This window comes from Brassica napus, chromosome A1 (assembly GCF_020379485.1).
Source record: "Brassica napus cultivar Da-Ae chromosome A1, Da-Ae, whole genome shotgun sequence".
Taxonomy (NCBI): Eukaryota; Viridiplantae; Streptophyta; class Magnoliopsida; order Brassicales; family Brassicaceae; genus Brassica; species Brassica napus.
In genome coordinates, this window is record NC_063434.1 from 13,769,510 (window position 1) to 13,786,990 (window position 17,481).

The 17,481-nt window shown below is 32.6% G+C and overlaps 1 protein-coding gene and 1 long non-coding RNA gene across 2 annotated transcripts; both read left to right on the forward strand.

The window, feature by feature from the left end:
* The first annotated feature begins 631 nt into the window (after positions 1-631).
* LOC125607092 lies at positions 632-2,963 on the forward strand. Its single transcript, XR_007338392.1, has 2 exons — positions 632-2,501; positions 2,586-2,963. It is a non-coding gene; the product is annotated as an uncharacterized LOC125607092 (long non-coding RNA).
* A 7,424-nt stretch (positions 2,964-10,387) lies between these two features.
* LOC106447752 (wax ester synthase/diacylglycerol acyltransferase 6) lies at positions 10,388-14,603 on the forward strand. Its single transcript, XM_013889731.3, has 7 exons — positions 10,388-10,686; positions 12,665-13,282; positions 13,375-13,441; positions 13,543-13,655; positions 13,741-13,950; positions 14,072-14,209; positions 14,313-14,603. The coding sequence occupies exons 1-7, from the start codon at positions 10,456-10,458 to the stop codon at positions 14,469-14,471; spliced, it is 1,536 nt and encodes a 511-aa protein (XP_013745185.1). The 5' UTR covers positions 10,388-10,455; the 3' UTR covers positions 14,472-14,603.
* The last annotated feature ends 2,878 nt before the right edge of the window (positions 14,604-17,481 follow it).

Genomic DNA, 17,481 nt, shown 5'->3' on the forward strand with positions numbered 1-17,481 from the left:
AGTGTTCGTTCTTCACTTATTCATCATTTTTTTTATAGACACAACACTCCTCACACATATGTCAATTGTTATCTCAGATGCCAACACTAAATCTTCAAATCATTAGCTTCTTTTTGATTTATGAACTTGTCTAGATAACTAAAATTGATGGTTGTGGGAACCAAAATTTGCACTGTCGATTTCCGTTTAAATTAGGAAAGTAGGAAAACTCTAGTTTCCCAGAGTTTCCGAATATCTGCTAATACCACACTCTAAGCAATCAGAACACGAGATAACAACAGAAAGTTTAAGAAATCGTAAAAAGATAGCAAAGAGAAGCTTATTCTGAATTTGTGTATGAGCGTTTACAACAAGGTATAAGCCTGGGCTCGAGATCTCTCGGCGAGATTTCTAGTTCTAACAACGCTAAGACGGCTAATCCTAATTGAGTCGCAGCTCGAAATAACAAAAACGGAAAGTTGCCTAATTGCTCTAAGTGCTAAGTTCTCTCCGAAAAGTTTTTTTTTTTCCTCTGCCTCTCGCCTAGAACTCCTTATATACTCGCTCCTAGGTCGGTTTACGCTTTTTCCCTTCTACCTTTAAGCTGTCATAGCTCAAAAATGGAGATATTCTGTTTTTCCCGATCTTCGTGATTATCTTCGAAAACTTCATATTTATCCGCGGAAACTTGACATTTATCTTTCCTTGCAAACCAAGCATAAACCGTCATACGGCTCATGGGCATTTGGTTAAGAAGTCGTAAGTGGGCTTCGAGTCATGACTTAGGTCTCTTTGGACCGTCTTTTGACTCGAAACGTTTATTACGGTTTCTTCGATAAAACCGAATTTTCCACGGTTTTTATCGTAAAGTTTGATTGATGAATTCGAATAACGAGAACATTAAATGGTTCAGCTACGATCTTCGGGAGATAGCATTAAAGAGTAGACGAGAATGCATGGATTCGCGTCATATCGACGTTTTAGGAAAGCTCGATCGCTTCGTAATGATCGAAATGTGCATGTGCTCGGTCACTACGTATTGACCAAGCTTGGTTCCGAACTCGGTCGCTACATAGCGACCGTGCCGTGGGTGTGCTCGGTCGCTACGTAGAGACCGAGCAGTACGCGTGCTTGGTCGCTGAGCGGTACGCGTGCTCGGTCGCTGAGCGGTACGCGTGCTCGGTTGCTACGTAGCAACCGAGCTTGACTCGAACTCGGTCGCTACGTAACGACTGAGCGGTAGACGTTCTCGGTCGCTACGTAGCGACCGAGCTTGGCTCGAGGTCGTTACGTAACGACCGAGCCATGTGCATGCTTGGTCTCCGCGTATTGATCGGGCTTGGCTTGTCCGCGGTCTGATTATCATGCTCGAGCTCGTCCATGGCCAGTCGGATACGTGTCCGTTGTCTTGGGACAATCTGTATTTGGTTCGACCGAGATTCGAATAAGATTTTAACGCAAGATTACTTTTCGTAAAAACGTTCATGCCGATTTTGACGGACTTTCAGACATTGATTCCGTCATGACCGATTTTGACTCCAACAATGGTGATCTTTTTAAAGACCACAGAAATTGGGTTAACAGAAGATTAATTTTCTTTTCTTTTATAATCCAAGTTTGAACCATTCGTAGATTTTATTACTATCCATCACTATCTTCCAAGAATGTGATCTCTTATCTAGAAATGTGGGTAGGCTAAGATTAGATTTCCTCCGTTTTTGATAGAGCCAGTTTTGTACCAACTAAAACAAAATCTAAAGCTTCGTATTTAGACATGCGGTTTTAAACTGAACGGAACCAAATCAAAATGTTCAGTTTTCAATTCATGTTTAATCATAGTTCTGAACTGATTGAACATTTTTTCAAAATTAATTAGATTATTAATTCGGTAATCAACTAATTAGATATTTATAAATTTAAACTAAGCCGATTTACCACAATATATCTAACCAAACTAACCGAATATAACTAAAATTACCTGAATTTTTAATAAAAGTTTAAAACTTCAGTTCATTTTGATAACATAATTGAACCAAACTAAACCAACCCAAACCAAACTGTAATTTGTGTCGGTTCAGTTCAACAGTTTTTCAGTTAACCAAACTGTCCGACACATAAGAATCATGATAATGCTTCTCGAGCCACACACTAAGAAACTAAAAAGTCACAGAACAATACCCACCTGCATAATCAGCGTGTAAAGCAAATGACTAGTGAGGGTTTGTTTGGTATCTCGATTGATTCTCATAATCTCTCTTCTTTGCACATCGGAGAGAAAAATAATTTCGGACAAGAAACAAGCAAGCCGTCGAGCAGTCCAGATTCCAACAATGATTCCTGAAAGAACTAAGAAACATAGAAGGAAAGTATATTTTCTTGTTATTGCTTGCTTAACTTGTTCAATACATCATACATTTTGCTTTTATAATGAGCTCATCCTAGGGGTTTACACACAGGTCACAGGCTACAGATTGATTCAGCGGCGCATAATCGTTACGGATGAGGATAGGCTGAGCTGTCAGGTGAGCTTTCTTTCTTGCTTTTGTTTTACAGGAAACTAGACGCATAATTGCATGTGTCTTTACATTTTTGTCTTGCTCCAAAAGTGTAGGAGAAGACTATTGAAGAGTTGTGTGTAAGCAAGGATTTGGGTTTCAAAGTTAAATTGGGTCTCTCTACTTTGTCAATAAGTTGGGCTTGTTTTTTTACTTGAGTTGGGCTTTCACTTATAGTTATGACGCTCCAAAGGAGTACTACGCCACCACGCCGGTGGCGAGAAAAGGTCAGTCGTCAACTCGTCACTAACCATCACTTCTTTGCGATTTTATCGCTCGTGGTGATATGTATAAGTTTTAGATATAAGTAGAAATTATATAAATGTATGTTCAAACTTAGACTATTTGTAAGTATATAAAAATTGTTTTTGTTTTAATAGTAATGATATTTTTATTTGTATAAAATAACAGAATAGATTTGATATCAAACCTTGAAATTTTTAGTATTTATGACATATTTCGTTTTTAGTGGATATTAATTTTTAATATTTGTTTCGGTTAGAAAATTTATAGATATTTAAATTTTTTTGGATCAATGCATTCGCAAACGTCGTGCCGTGTTAGACCATGAATGTACATTATCGTTGATTATTATATGGGCAGACACTTGTCCAATGCTTATGCGTGTGGATATTTCGGCCATCCGGTGAATTAATGTTCTCTATTATAAACAGGAAAAAATATTATCGATGACGACGTTGTCAATTTTGTGCGTTTTCTGTGTAACGGTCATCTTGTTATACGAATCTTCTTGATTATGATTAATGAATTTAAGTCGTACAGTAGCTGTCAACCAAAAAGAAAAAGTCGTTTTAATATATAAAAAGAGTAGTCTATCTACTTCTGCGGAGAAGAACTCGAACAAGTTGTAATACTTTTCAGAATTTTAAAATTAGTAGTAACTCATAGTTTAGTCGTTGGAAGATGTATGAGCATCACCAGAACCACAAATCGACCGCTATAACATTATTATATATTTGAATGGACCGGTCTTACAGGAAAGCCTTTGAAGACCATTCTTTCAAATGCCTACAGATGAGATTCCATGCCAAAGCTTCGAAACATATCTATACTATTAAAATAGAATCATTACTAAAATTTTATTTTAAAAGTTATTAAACTTTTTTATTGACTAATTATGTTTTTGGTTCTACTTAATATTTCACAAAACAATACAAGATAACATGAGATACATGTCAAATTAAAAGGTTTGATCAATCTGTTTATTTATTTTTAGACTACCGAATGATGTATCTCAAGTTAGGAAATATATATTTACCTTATCTTCTAATAGTCTTTTTGTTAATAATATATTATATATAGGATTTTCAAAACAGAATACAGAAAATGATTAAATGCTATTTAAAAAAATTATCCAAAAATCTACTCGAACAAAGTTTTTGCACCTATTCATTAGCTAATTATTGGTCTTACTTTATATTTTTCTAACAATACAAGGTCACATGACATACATATCAAATTTTAAGGGTGGATCCGGATCCATTATTCAAATACCTGTAAAAATATTTATAATTTTTAGATAAGTAAGAAATACAAGTTAACTTGGGTATTTTAGGACTCGAAAAAGATTCGAAGTACCTCAAAACCCAAAAATACTGAAACAAAAAAAAAATATCTAAAACACAAACAAATACCTAAAAAATATGCAAATACCCAAAAAAAATCTCAAAAGTTTACCATAAAGCTGACCTCAGGAACCAATACCTTTACAATTTTCCTAATACCCAAATTATTTTTAATTTTTTTGAAATTTTACCAGAAATTCGAAACTATGATCGGAAACCCGAATCTGAAACTTAACAAGTATTCATAATTAATACCAAAACATATTTGAAATACCCAAATATATCTAATATACACAAAACATTTTGTGTACTTTGGATACCCGATCGGGTCTCGGATAAGAGTCGGATAAGACCCAGAATCAAACAGAGACCGCAGGTCAAAGAAAAAAAAATCAAATATGTACTTTTCCCTAGACCAAGACCACAACTATATTTCTAGGTCGATTTTGGTTTGGTTTTTCCGATCCGGTAAAATATTCAGGCCTGAAATATAGTTATATATGAGTGTTCATACAAAGTCTTATAAACTAATTCATAAATTATATAATTTTAAACAAATACCCTTTTTGATATAACGACTTTGTAACATAATACTGTACACCAGTTCTAAAATACTAATTCACAAAGTTTGTTCCCAATCCAAAGAAAAACATGCGCTTCAAAAGCACGGATCAAAATTTAGTTGTCTAAAAAAATAAATATGGCACTAGTCTCTTTTAAAGTAGTCAGTTTCTTTCTTAACATTTTCGACAAATTTTGCTTATTCCAAATTTCTTTTTAATATTATTTTCTTCATTTTTATTGCACTTATTAATTCTTGGACAAAATATTTAATTTGATATTCTATTTTGTTAAAAAAGACTTCTAAAGCTTGTTAGTAATGTTTCTTTTGTTATTTTCCCTCACAAAGAACATACAAAATTTTAACCTAATTTACGAGGCAAAGAAAATGAATGTGTATAGCCAAACTACTCCTCTATATATTAATCTTGAATCATTGATTAAAAGATAACCTTAAAAAACATGTTTACATGTCAAGCTGAGAGCGCTCTTCAGCCCTCCCTTTTTATTGGACCGACTTCACTAAGATTATTACAAGAGTCCCACTGAATGGACCACTCAATACTTCAGTATATATCTCCAAATTATTATTTGATAAGAAATAACCATTTAACTATTTCCTTTGGTGTTCAATCATTTAATATCTTCTAAAAACGTAATTAAAACATCTAATGAACTATTCGTACAACATGGAAAGACAAAACTTATATAAAAACTTGTATATCGAAGATTATATGTGTTATTATATTACTTACTTCATTTTAAGAAAATTGATTACCTTTGAATGCGAACAATAATCTGCGGATGCTACCAAAAATTAACAAATTATGATCTCAGTGTTTGACAATATTCAAGTACGATTGTGGTATGCTGGAGTTTCCATTTACTGGGATTATGTTATCATGTGTAAGAAAACGAACTGGAAGAACAACTCAACAAAGATGTTGGAAATGAGGATTGGTATGAGAAGTTTCCTCACTATGCGGTAAATTACATGAGGTTATGGGTATTGGATCATCGTCCGGTCCTAGCAGAAATTCTCACAAAACCAACGAAAAAATCCAAATTTGATAAGAGATGGTTGGATAGTGAGGAACTAAGGAAAGTCATTCTCGAGGAATGAAAGTCTTCAGATCTCCCTCCTGATGTAAATATCATGTAGCATATCTTGAGTTGCCGTAAAACCTTAAGCCAGTGGAGGAGACAACACAATTTGAATTCAGCATAACAAGTGGAGGATCTTAAAGAGAAGGTAGGGGGTTTGTACACGAATGATGATACTACGACTGAGGAAACAGCAGTGGCTGTACAGGAATTATCTGATGCTCTTAAGGAAGAGGAGATGTTCTGGAAACAAAAAAATCGAGTATTTTGGCTAAGAGAAGGCGACAGAAATACAAAATTTTCCCACGTTTTGACAAAGCAACGAAGAGCAAGGAATAGAATCACTCAGTTGAGGGATGCAACTGGGAATGTTGTCGAGGATGAGAAAGGACTGATAGCCATTGCTACTAGTTATTTTAGTCAAATCTTTGAATCATTTAACCCATAAGATATAGCAGATGTACTATCTGAGGTATCATCTACAATCACTGAGACAATAAATGATGATCTTACAGGCCTGGTCATTGAGTGGGATGACCGCTCTTTTCTATCAGAAATTATGGGATATCATAAAGGAGGATTTAACTCATATGGTTAGTCAATTCCTTTTTGAAGGATCAATGGCTAATGGTCTTAATGACACTAATATCTACTTAATCCCAAAGATAACCATGCTAACAAAAAATGTCTCAGTTCCGCCCCCATTAGCTTGTGGAATGGTAGTTATAAGTTAATATCTAAAGTCTTATGCCATAGATTAAAAAAAGTTCTTACAGATCGAATCTCAAAAACCAGTAAGCCTTTGTTGCTGGACGACAAATCTTGGATAATATTATGATTTCTCAGGAGATGTTCCATGCACTCCGGATAAACCTAGTGGACGAAATAAAAGGATGGCCATTAAGACATAGATGAGTAAAGCGTATGATAGGATAAAGTGGTCATTCATCGAAACAGTTATGAGAAAAATGGGGTTTTCAGAAACTTGGATAGACTGGATAATGCGTTGTATCATGTCGGTTAAGTACAAGGTACTTATGAATGGTCAACCAAGAGGAAACATTATTCTGGAGAAAGGTCTACGTCAAGGAGATCATTTGTCTCCTTTCATTTTTATTCTATGCACGGAAGCGCTTGTTAACTTCTTAATCAAACAGAGAACCAAGGAAAGATAACATGGATGCGTGTCACACGCGCTTGTCCCTTGATATCTCACTTTCTCTTTAGTGATGATAGCCTTTTCTTCTGTAAGGCGGAGCTCCGTGAATGTGAAGAATTAATAAAAGTAGTCAAGAAATATGGACAAGCATCCGACCAATGTATCAACTTTGAGAAATCATCTTTACTCTTTGGTAAGAGGGTGGGTCGGGATATGAGACAACAAAATAAAGATACACTTGGGATTCGGAATGAAGGAGGAATGTGGACATACTTAGGAATTCCAGAAGATATCACGGGCTCCAAGTGCAACATGTTTGCTTTCCTCAAGGATAAATTAAGGAATAGAGTGAATGGATGGACGGGTAGATGGCTATCAAAAAGAGGAAAGGAAGTTCTAATCAAGTCTATATTGTTAGCTCTGCCGATATATGTTGTGTGTAGTTTCTTGCTCCCGATGGAGATATGTGAAAATCTCGCAAGTGGCATAACACAATTCCGGTGGAGCTCAAATCCACTAAAGAGATGAATTCATTGGGCAAAATGGGAAAAACTTTGCGTACCGAGAGAAGAGAGGGGGATTAGTTTCAGGTTGATCCATGAGTTTAATCTGGTCCTATTAGCAAAACAACTATGGCGACTTCTCCAATACCCTGATTCCCTAGTGGCTCGATTTTTAAGAGAAGATACTACAGAATGAGTTTGCATTTGCGACTAAGATCTGTAAACAACCAATCATATGTGTGGGCCAGTATTTCAGCGGCATGGAAACTATTGCTATTGTGGATTAGACGGAAAATTCATTCTGGATTTGAGGTAAATCTGTGGGAAAACCCTTGGATCCCTACCACCCCAGCTAGGCATGCTCGACCTTCTGTTCCTGTTTTGAATAAAAAAATGTTAGTAAGCGACCTTATTACTGGAGAATGAAAGGAATGGGATGTTGGATTACTAGAGAATTATGTCGTCCTCATGACATACCTCTTATACAGAGTTTGTCCATAAGCTCAACTCATCGCCATGATACTTTTTGCTGAGATTACACACAGAACGACCAATATACGGTTAAATCTGGTATATGGGTAGCACGAAATCTATTGAAAACTTAGGAAGAGAAAGGGATTTTGGAATCCAATATTACCAAACTCCAAGACTTTGCTTGAAAAGTAAAAGCACCTCAGAAAATATGTCATCTTATATGGCAATTGATAACAGGACAAGTGGCAGTGACAAGGAACCTGAACTGTCGTATTTTGAGATGCGTAATTATTGTCTAAGATATGGAGAACCAGAAGAAAATGTTACTCACACCATATTTGAGTATCCTCCAGCTCTGCAAGTATGGTATCTATCAGTGGCACCATCTAGTCCTAATATCTTTCCGCTACCAAGTATTTATTCCAACACGGATTATCTTTTCCGGAGGAAAAATAGCATCGTCGAACCAGAATTAGACATAGATCCTTATCCCTCGATAATTTGGTATATTTGGAAGGTTTGGAACAATAAACTCTTTAGAGAGATATACAAGGATCTCTTGGAGCTAGTTAGATATGTGGAAAGTGAATTTCAAGCTTGGTTTAACGCAAATGAAATGATAACACCCATTCCACAAGAGCACAATATGTAGGAATCGCAAGCCATAAGTTTGGATAATACTTATATGGTGGATGGTTCATGGACCTCTACGGCACAGTTCAGTGGTTGTGGTTGGGTTTGGATGGATAGTTTGGGGAGGATTCAACTTATTGGGATGCAAAACTTAAGGCAGTGAGAGACCGCTTTACATTCAGAAGTGGAATGTAATGATCTGATCGCAATGATAAAGGAGCCTCACGCATGGCCAAGTTTTGCAACTGAATTGGAGGCAACAAAGATGTTGAAGATATATTTCCCGAACTTCAAGATATCTCATATCCCAAGAGTGCATAATGAAACTTTGGATTTTCTAGATAAAAGTGCGAGATCTTTTCATAAAGAATGGTGTTACATTAGTTGTTCTATTCCAGTCTGGTTATCCAGATCACCTCATATTTGAGTAATCGAGTTGGCGTTTGTTGTAAAAAAAAAACTAAAAGAGACGAAACACAAGTGGATGGAGTGAAATTACATAATCTACCATCCAAGATTTATACATGTAATCTCCATGGTTAATTTGAAATCATTATCAAATTAAACAAATTTAATTTACATCTTAGTCTGTGCAGGGCACATGTTATCACTAGTTGGTTATGTTATTCACAAGTTCACTATGTTTCATTCATTAAAAATTAATTAGTGACCGAAAACGGATAATACTTAGAGTGAAATAAAATAATGGAATACTTAGTTGGCATGTTATAAATTTTTGGAGACAAAACCCACACACTAAAAAGCTAAAGTCCTAAACATAATAAAATTAAAAACAATAATTAAGCCAGAATCTCAAAGCCGGATGAAAAATAAAAATCAAACATTAAGAATGATTGCAACACTAATATTGTGATAAAACTGAGATAGAGAATAAGCTAAGAAAGAGAAAAAATCAGGGGCGAAGCTAGGTGAAAGAGTATGATAGGGGCACGTGTACCCCTAATTATTTTGATTTGAAAAATTGTACATTGGACATAACAGTTGAAATGGCTTATTTGGTTAAATTGCACCCACATTTTCCACTGAACCTTACTTCGATGCCTCCACTATACTACTATATTCATTAATTACTTTAACTTGTATTAGTTGTATGCACCTAGGAAAGAAAAAGTCTACCTTTGCCCTTGGCCAAAACCCCACAGGTCCCCCCAAAATTAATAAGGAATAAATTTGCTTTGTTATTTTCTACAAAAAAAAATGATAAAGAATAGAAATGAAAATGAAAATAAAAATAAAAAAAAGAATAGAAATGAAAATTGATTCCTTATGAATGGTGTATTATTATGGGAATCATAAGGAATTAAATATTTCTTTTCGTTCCGTTGGTCACAAATCACACCCTATGTTTTTTTTTTCTTATCAATGGTATTTCTAATCTCAGAAAAGGAAAAAGGTTTTAGAACCCATATTACCTAAACAACAAGGCAGCTAGCTAGCCCATTAAATTCCTTACCATTCGTTAAAATGCTTATATTATCTCCAAAATATTGAATTTTCATTGGTCCATTTCCAGGGAATCAAAATGACAAATCCAATATTTATTACTTTATCTAATGTATGAAGATACCACACACTATTGACGTTTATGAAAAGAAGGTAAATGATAAAATAATTAGTCTAATATTTCACCTTAGTGTCACTTAAATTATTTAGTACTTTACAGTCAGTTATATTATGTATTTTAATTTTTCGACGTCCATAAAAAAAAAACATTTTATATAAACACCAGGAACCACAAATATTATTAAAGTTTGGTATGTAAAATTGTGGACCCAACCGTCCAAAAACATTATAAAGAGAAACGTGGCCTAGCACACAATTGGAGGCTATATTAAGTGAGAATATTATAAAGTTAAGAGAGAAAAAAGGGTTATGAACTTATGATCGAACACCAAGCCATGGAGATTAAGATACCAGAGACAACCATGAGGAAAGACGAAGAAGAAGAAGATGAGCAACCCCTTAGTCCGGCGGCGCGCGTGTTCCACGCTCCGGAGTTTAATTGTTACGTCATATCGGTGATTGGTGTTAAGAAGAAGATCGAGCCAGATGTTATTATGGAAGGATTAAAGCAAACTTTGATCAGACATCCTCGTTTTTCCAGTAAAATGGTGAGTCCCACACTTTTAGCTCTTACATACATACAACGAATTGTATATATGTTTAAATGATTGTAACTTCGTTTTATTTGAAAACAAACTTATATTTTTAATTTACAAAAAGAAAACAAACTTATATGTCTATAATTTATCCAAATTTATATATATATATATATATATATATATATGTGTGTGTGTTTTAACTCGTATTTATAAATTCTTTATATAGCGAATAAAAAAAGAAATTAATTCTCTTGATGGATACAAACTTTTTCAATATTTTGATCGGTTTACATATTTTATTTGACTTTTCTCCTAGTTTTGCGTGACCGTCGAGCTGGGATACAGTTTTTTGACCAATAATGTCAAAATTGCTATTAGTTGAGCAAAACCACTGACATATTTTTTTTCCTCATATATATACATAAGTTAATTTCATGATTTAATATAGTTATTTTTCTATTAAAGAATTATTATTAAATTTGAAGTTGTTAGTAAAACAATATTGTATTTATCTAATATAACAAAATTTCATCTAATAAACTCAAATATATATATACACTTTAAAAATAAAGATCAATTATCTATGTATAAAGTTTTGTTTTTTTTTTAAGTTTAGTTTTTGTTAATATTATGTAAATAATTCTTAGACATACTTGTATCCTTTTTTTTGCGTCTTGACCACATATTAGAGTGGTATATCATATTATCATGTTAATGAACGTGAGAACTCTAGATTTTGTTTGAATCATTTTAAGTTCCTATACCTTTTTATAAAAAATAGTAATACTTTTTGTTTGTTCTCGCTTCAGTTTATTAAGTTTACGAGAATGTGAAGACATGATTAAGCATATCTATTAGTCGGGTTCTTAACTTATGATTTAATTTTTTGTTTCTTTAGTTTTTTACACTTTTTAGTTAAGAAACAGTTCTGAAGGCATGATTAACTCCGGTCTTTTAGCCGGGTTCTTAACTCATGGTTTGACATTTTTTTCTTTTTACATTTTCGACTTAGAGACGGCTCTTATATCTCTTATTTAAGAGACGGTTCTTAGCTTTTCTTAGTTAAAATCTAAGAAAAACTAAGAATCGTCTCTTAGCTGAAGTTTAGAACCCCAGTTAAGAGACTGAAGTTAATTATGGTCTTATATCTCTTATTTATGAGAAGGTTCTTAACTTTTTTTAGTTAAAATCTAAGAAAAGCTAAGAATCGTCTCTTAACCAAAGCTAAGAACCCCAATTAAGAGACTGGGGTTAATGATAGTCTTAGTTTCCAAAGTTAAGCGATTGCTATTACAAATATTTTGTTCATGTCTTACTTTAAAACTAGGTGTCTTGCCCGAATATACGAGGCTTAATCGCTTTTAAAATATTTATTAGTTTATTTTTTATTAATTCAAAAAGCAGCATAATAACTTATTATTTATGTTTTCAAAAAATTAAATTATGACAAAAATCTAATTAAATATATACGTTTAATTAAATTTATTAAGGATAACATTGACTTTAACTACTTAATTTATTATAATTGTTTTATATTTTATTTTTAAATTTTATAATTGAAAAATATGTTTTAAGATTACAACACAATATATAAGAATTATCTTTTTTTAAGTTAATATTATTAATACAAATTCGTTTTTGATTATATAATTAATAATATATAAAATTATTAAGGGTAGTATAGATATTAACCGATCTAACTTTCAACGTGAGAGCTCCGTTGCTAAAAATTAATTTGCAGATAATAGTATAGATTTATTTTATTCTAACGTATTACTTAAATATTTCTCTGCATTTTGTTTTCTTACATGTAACTATCATTCATATACTGTACGTATAATTCATTTTTTCCTATACCCTTACGGAAATTTATTTAATTTGACCATTTTAGAACTAATTGAACATTTTTTCCTCCTCACCTCTATTTATAGGTTTTGAGATTTTAATGTTAATTTTAACATTTATTTAAATAATTAATTACTTGAAGGTGAGCAGAAGGAACGAGAATGGTCAAACACAAATATGGGTTCGGACAAACGTGGTCGTCAGCGATCACGTCATCGTACCAGACATCCAAACGCAAAACATAGAGAACGCAAACGCAGATAAGTTTCTTGAGAGTTACGTCTCGGACCTCACGTTGATCCCTTTAGACACCTCGAAGCCATTATGGGAGCTTCACCTACTCGATTTGAAAACCTCTGACGCTGAAAACGTCGCCGTTTTGAAGTTTCATCACTCTTTAGGAGATGGTATGTCTCTAATGGCTCTTGTCCTCGCTTGCATGCGTAAAACATCGAACCCCGACGAGCTACCGACTCTACCGAACCAAAACCGATCATCGTCCAGATCTTCCCGGTTAAAGGCCGGTTCAAGAGGTGATTTCCGATTCTTGTGGTTAATTATGGCTCTATGGTCGGCGATAATGTTGGTTTTGAATACGATGTGTGATGCGTTGGAGTTTATTGCTACGGCAATGTTCCTTAAGGACACTGAAACACCCATCAAAGGCGATTTCCGGCTAAGTAAGCATAAACGGATGTCTTTGGTTCATCGTACCGTAAGCTTAGACGACATAAAGCTAATAAAGAATACCATGAACATGGTAAGATTCCTAACAATGTTTTTGTTTTTATCATCCTACAATATGTTTTTTATACTTTTTATTAATTTTTCTTTTCTTTTTTGGTTTTCTAGACTGTCAACGATGTAGTACTTGGAGTAACTCAGGCTGGTCTCTCGCAATACCTCGAGACAAGATATGGTAAAACTATATTTATATACGCTTTGACATATACATGTTAAAATATCATATACTATTTACATTAACGAGTCACTTCTCATGACCTTATGATAAACTAATAGGAGAGAAGAAGAAGAAACTAGGAGAAGATCAAAGGAATTCAAATCATATGCCTAAAATAATAAGGCTAAGATCAGCTATACTTGTAAATCTAAGACCCACTACTGGAATCCAGGCAATTTCATATACTTTTATCACTTTTTTTTCAACGACGATCATATAAAAAACTTATTTGTATTTAATTTCTTGGCTTAAAACAGGATCTATCTGATATGATGGCCAAAGGATCTAAGTGTAGATGGGGAAATTGGATCGGCTACATAGTCTTTCCGTTTTCTATCGGCTTACGCAAAGATCCGTTGGAACATCTTCGAAGTGCCAAAAGGATCATCGACCGGAAGAAAAACTCGTTAGAAGCTGCACTAACATTCATCGTCGGTAAATTGATGATTAAATCGTTCGGCGTTAAGGTTAGTTTGGACAATAATTAGCCTATTTGTAATCGTCATCATCAAAACAATAATACCTAACTTACCATTTATTTTTGTTAGTTGGTCGTTTATCTAATCATATGAATTGAAATGAATGTAGATGACAGCTAATATAATAAATAGAGCATTGTCCAACACAACGATGTCCTTCTCAAACTTGATTGGTCCTATTGAAGAAATCAGCTTCTTTGGACATCCTATCGCTTATATGGCCCCTAGTGTTTATGGCCATCCCCATGTAAGGTTTTAGATCATTATATTTTATGTAATGATTTTGTTTTTTTTGTTTTTTAGAATTAGTGAATAAGATTTGACGATCTCAAATGGTCTAATTTGATTAGGCTTTGACGATGCATTTCCAAAGTTACATGAACAAGATGACGATTTCTTTGACCGTAGATCCAACGGTCATAAGCGATACTCATCGGCTACTTGACAACTGGGAGGAATCTCTACAAAACATCAAAGCTGCTGTCCAAGAACGAGGCTCCATTCATTAGTAGATTGAGATAAATATTTATTCTTATCTTCTTATTAAAACGTTTGAAAGAAGATAAAACGTACTAGGAGATATAATCATGATATCATATAGTACTGATTAATCCTTTAAATATATAAATTGTTTGAAAATTTATGGTCACTCCGACAATATCACTCCCTTGTAAGCTTCAGTGACGTCCATGCTTGGAAGGCTACCATGTTAATTGATAATTATTTTGCAATAAATAAACTAATTATATAGAAACTGTCTACAGTTTTCAAATAAATGTTAACCAAGTCATCATCTGGTGGACAGTTGATCATGGCCGATTCTTTATTAGTTTGTGCCGTTGTCAGCGACTTAGTAGCATCCTGCCGTATGTCAGCTACGTTTTATGTTTGCGACCGAGGTTAATCCAAAAACTAATTAGTAATTACTCAAATCAATATGATCTAATTCAGATAATGCATTTCCAAAGTTACATGAACAAGATGCCGGTTTCTTTGATCGTAGATCCTACGATCATAAGTGACACTCATCGGCTACTTAACGATGGTAATTTCAAGAAGTCTTCCATAGTCTTCTAAAGTCTAACTCAGATTCGAAAAAGTCAGCATATGTAAAAACGTTGAAATAGCTTCAAAAAGGAGAAAAAATCTTAAAATATTTTTTACACTTAAATAATAAATAAAAAATCACATTAGATTGAATCTATAATTTTTTAGAATCTAACATATGTTTACAAACAAAAATACATATCCTAAAATTATAGATCTACCTTTAAAGTAGTGGAAGATGAGAACCATATAATAAAAAACATGCAAAAAAGATAATTTAGTGAGAAAGACATGAGACACAAAAAGATAAAATTGATAAAAAGTTTAGTGTTTTCAAATTCAGAGAGATTAGAGAGAGATTGAAGATTTTTAGAGTGAAAAACAATACATTTTTGTCGCAGCCATTTGAGAGAAAGAGAGAAAATGTTTAAATTTTCTTTCTATATAAGAAGGCAAAATTCTAATTAGATTAAATATTTTCGTTCAAAATACTTCTTGGAAAATTTTCTTATAGAAGATTTCCTAAGAAGTCTTCTTAACCCTTAAATTTACTATTCGTACGAGAAAACTTCCCAAAAAATCTTTTGAACCCTAAAATCAAATAACTAAATAAATAGAAACAAATCTTTCATGAATCATGTGATCAACTTATAAAGTGTTTAATATATACAAAACTAAACATATATATATATATCTAATTGAATTTTCTTAAACAAAATTAAGATTTTAAAATCTAACCTTAAAATACAAACAATACTACAACATATGTTACCAAACCCTAAACCAAAGAAATTTATGACTTACAACATATATTCACTCATCTATGTTGAAAACAATTCAATTTTAGTAAATTTAAATTTACATGATATAGAAATGTTTATAATTACATGATTTCAAAATTTTCCTCATAAAAATATTTATAAATTATTTATAAGATTTACTACACAAAAAGACTTTTTGGGAAGTCTTTTAACGGAAGTTTTCTTGGGCAGTCTTCTCACGGAAGACTTCTTGGGCAGTCTTCTCACAAAAGATTTCACAAACGACCGAAGAATTTAAAGGGTTATATTCGTAAAAGTTCACATGTTTTTTTTTGCTCATAAAAAACCGGTTGTAATTTCACTAGCATTTTGAGTTAGTTTTGCATTTGATTGATTTGAGATAAAATTTTGTATTTAAAATCAAGTTGTAGGTCATATTTGACCATTTTACTTAAATTAATGGTTGTCTTAATGTACCAAATATATTGTAAACTTATTTTTAAAGTTATGATCATGCATTATAGAGCATGTTGTAACATACATGCCCGTGAATAACTTTTACGGTTTGTAGTAAAATTTAGGAGAATTTGCCAAAAATTACTCGATACATGATTTAAAATGCAAAAGTATAACCACACTTCAATCAAATGCAAAAATATCCTAAAGTCTTTGTGAAATTACAACCAGTCCCTTATGATCAAACAAAAAAAATCAGAATGAACTTTTACTAATATAACGTCTAGATGTCTTCTAGGGTTCTGTAAGTCTTCTCATATAGTAGATCTTAAAAATAATTTATAAGTTATAAACAATATTTTGATGGGGAAAAATTAAAATCATGTAATTATAAACATTTATAAATGATATAAATTAAGATCTAGTAAAAATGAATTATTTTTAACACAGATGAATGTATGTAGTGTGTCATGGTATTTTTGGTTTAAGGTTTAGTAACATATGTTGTAGTTATTGTTTGTATTTTTAAGATTAGATTTTTTAAGCTTAACTTTTTTTGACAAATTAAATTTTGACTTTAGTTCTGTGTATATTAAACACTTTTAAAGTTGATTTTAGGTTTTATGAAGTGTATGTTTCAACTTAGTTAGTTATTTCAAGTTTAGGGTTTAGGTGACTTAAGTTTTCCAACAAATAATGCACTGTGAAGTCTTCTATTAGAGAAAATATTTAACCTTATTGGAATTTTATCTAAAATTTACACATTCTCTCTCTTCTTCTCTAATGGCTGCAACAAATATGTAATGTTTCTCACTCTAAAACTCTCTAACCTCTCTCTAATCTCTTTGAACTTCAAACACTAAACTTTATATCAATTTCTCATTTTTATCTCATATCTTTCTCACTGATTTATTCTGTTTTTAAAGGTTTTTCATTACATGGTTTTCACCTTCCAGTTCTTTAAATGTAGATCTATTAAACTTAAAATCAACCTTTAAAATGTTTAATATACACAAAACTAAACACATATAGGTTAATTTTAATTTTATTTAAAAAAAATAAAGATTACAAAATTTAAGCTAAAAATACAAACAATACTATAACATATGTTACCAAACCGTAAACCAAGGAATATCATGACTCAATCAACATTCACTCATCTATGTTGAAAGACATTTAATTTTTAAAGATATTAATTTATATCATTCACAAATCTTTATAATTACATGATTTCTATTTTTGTCTATAAAAATAT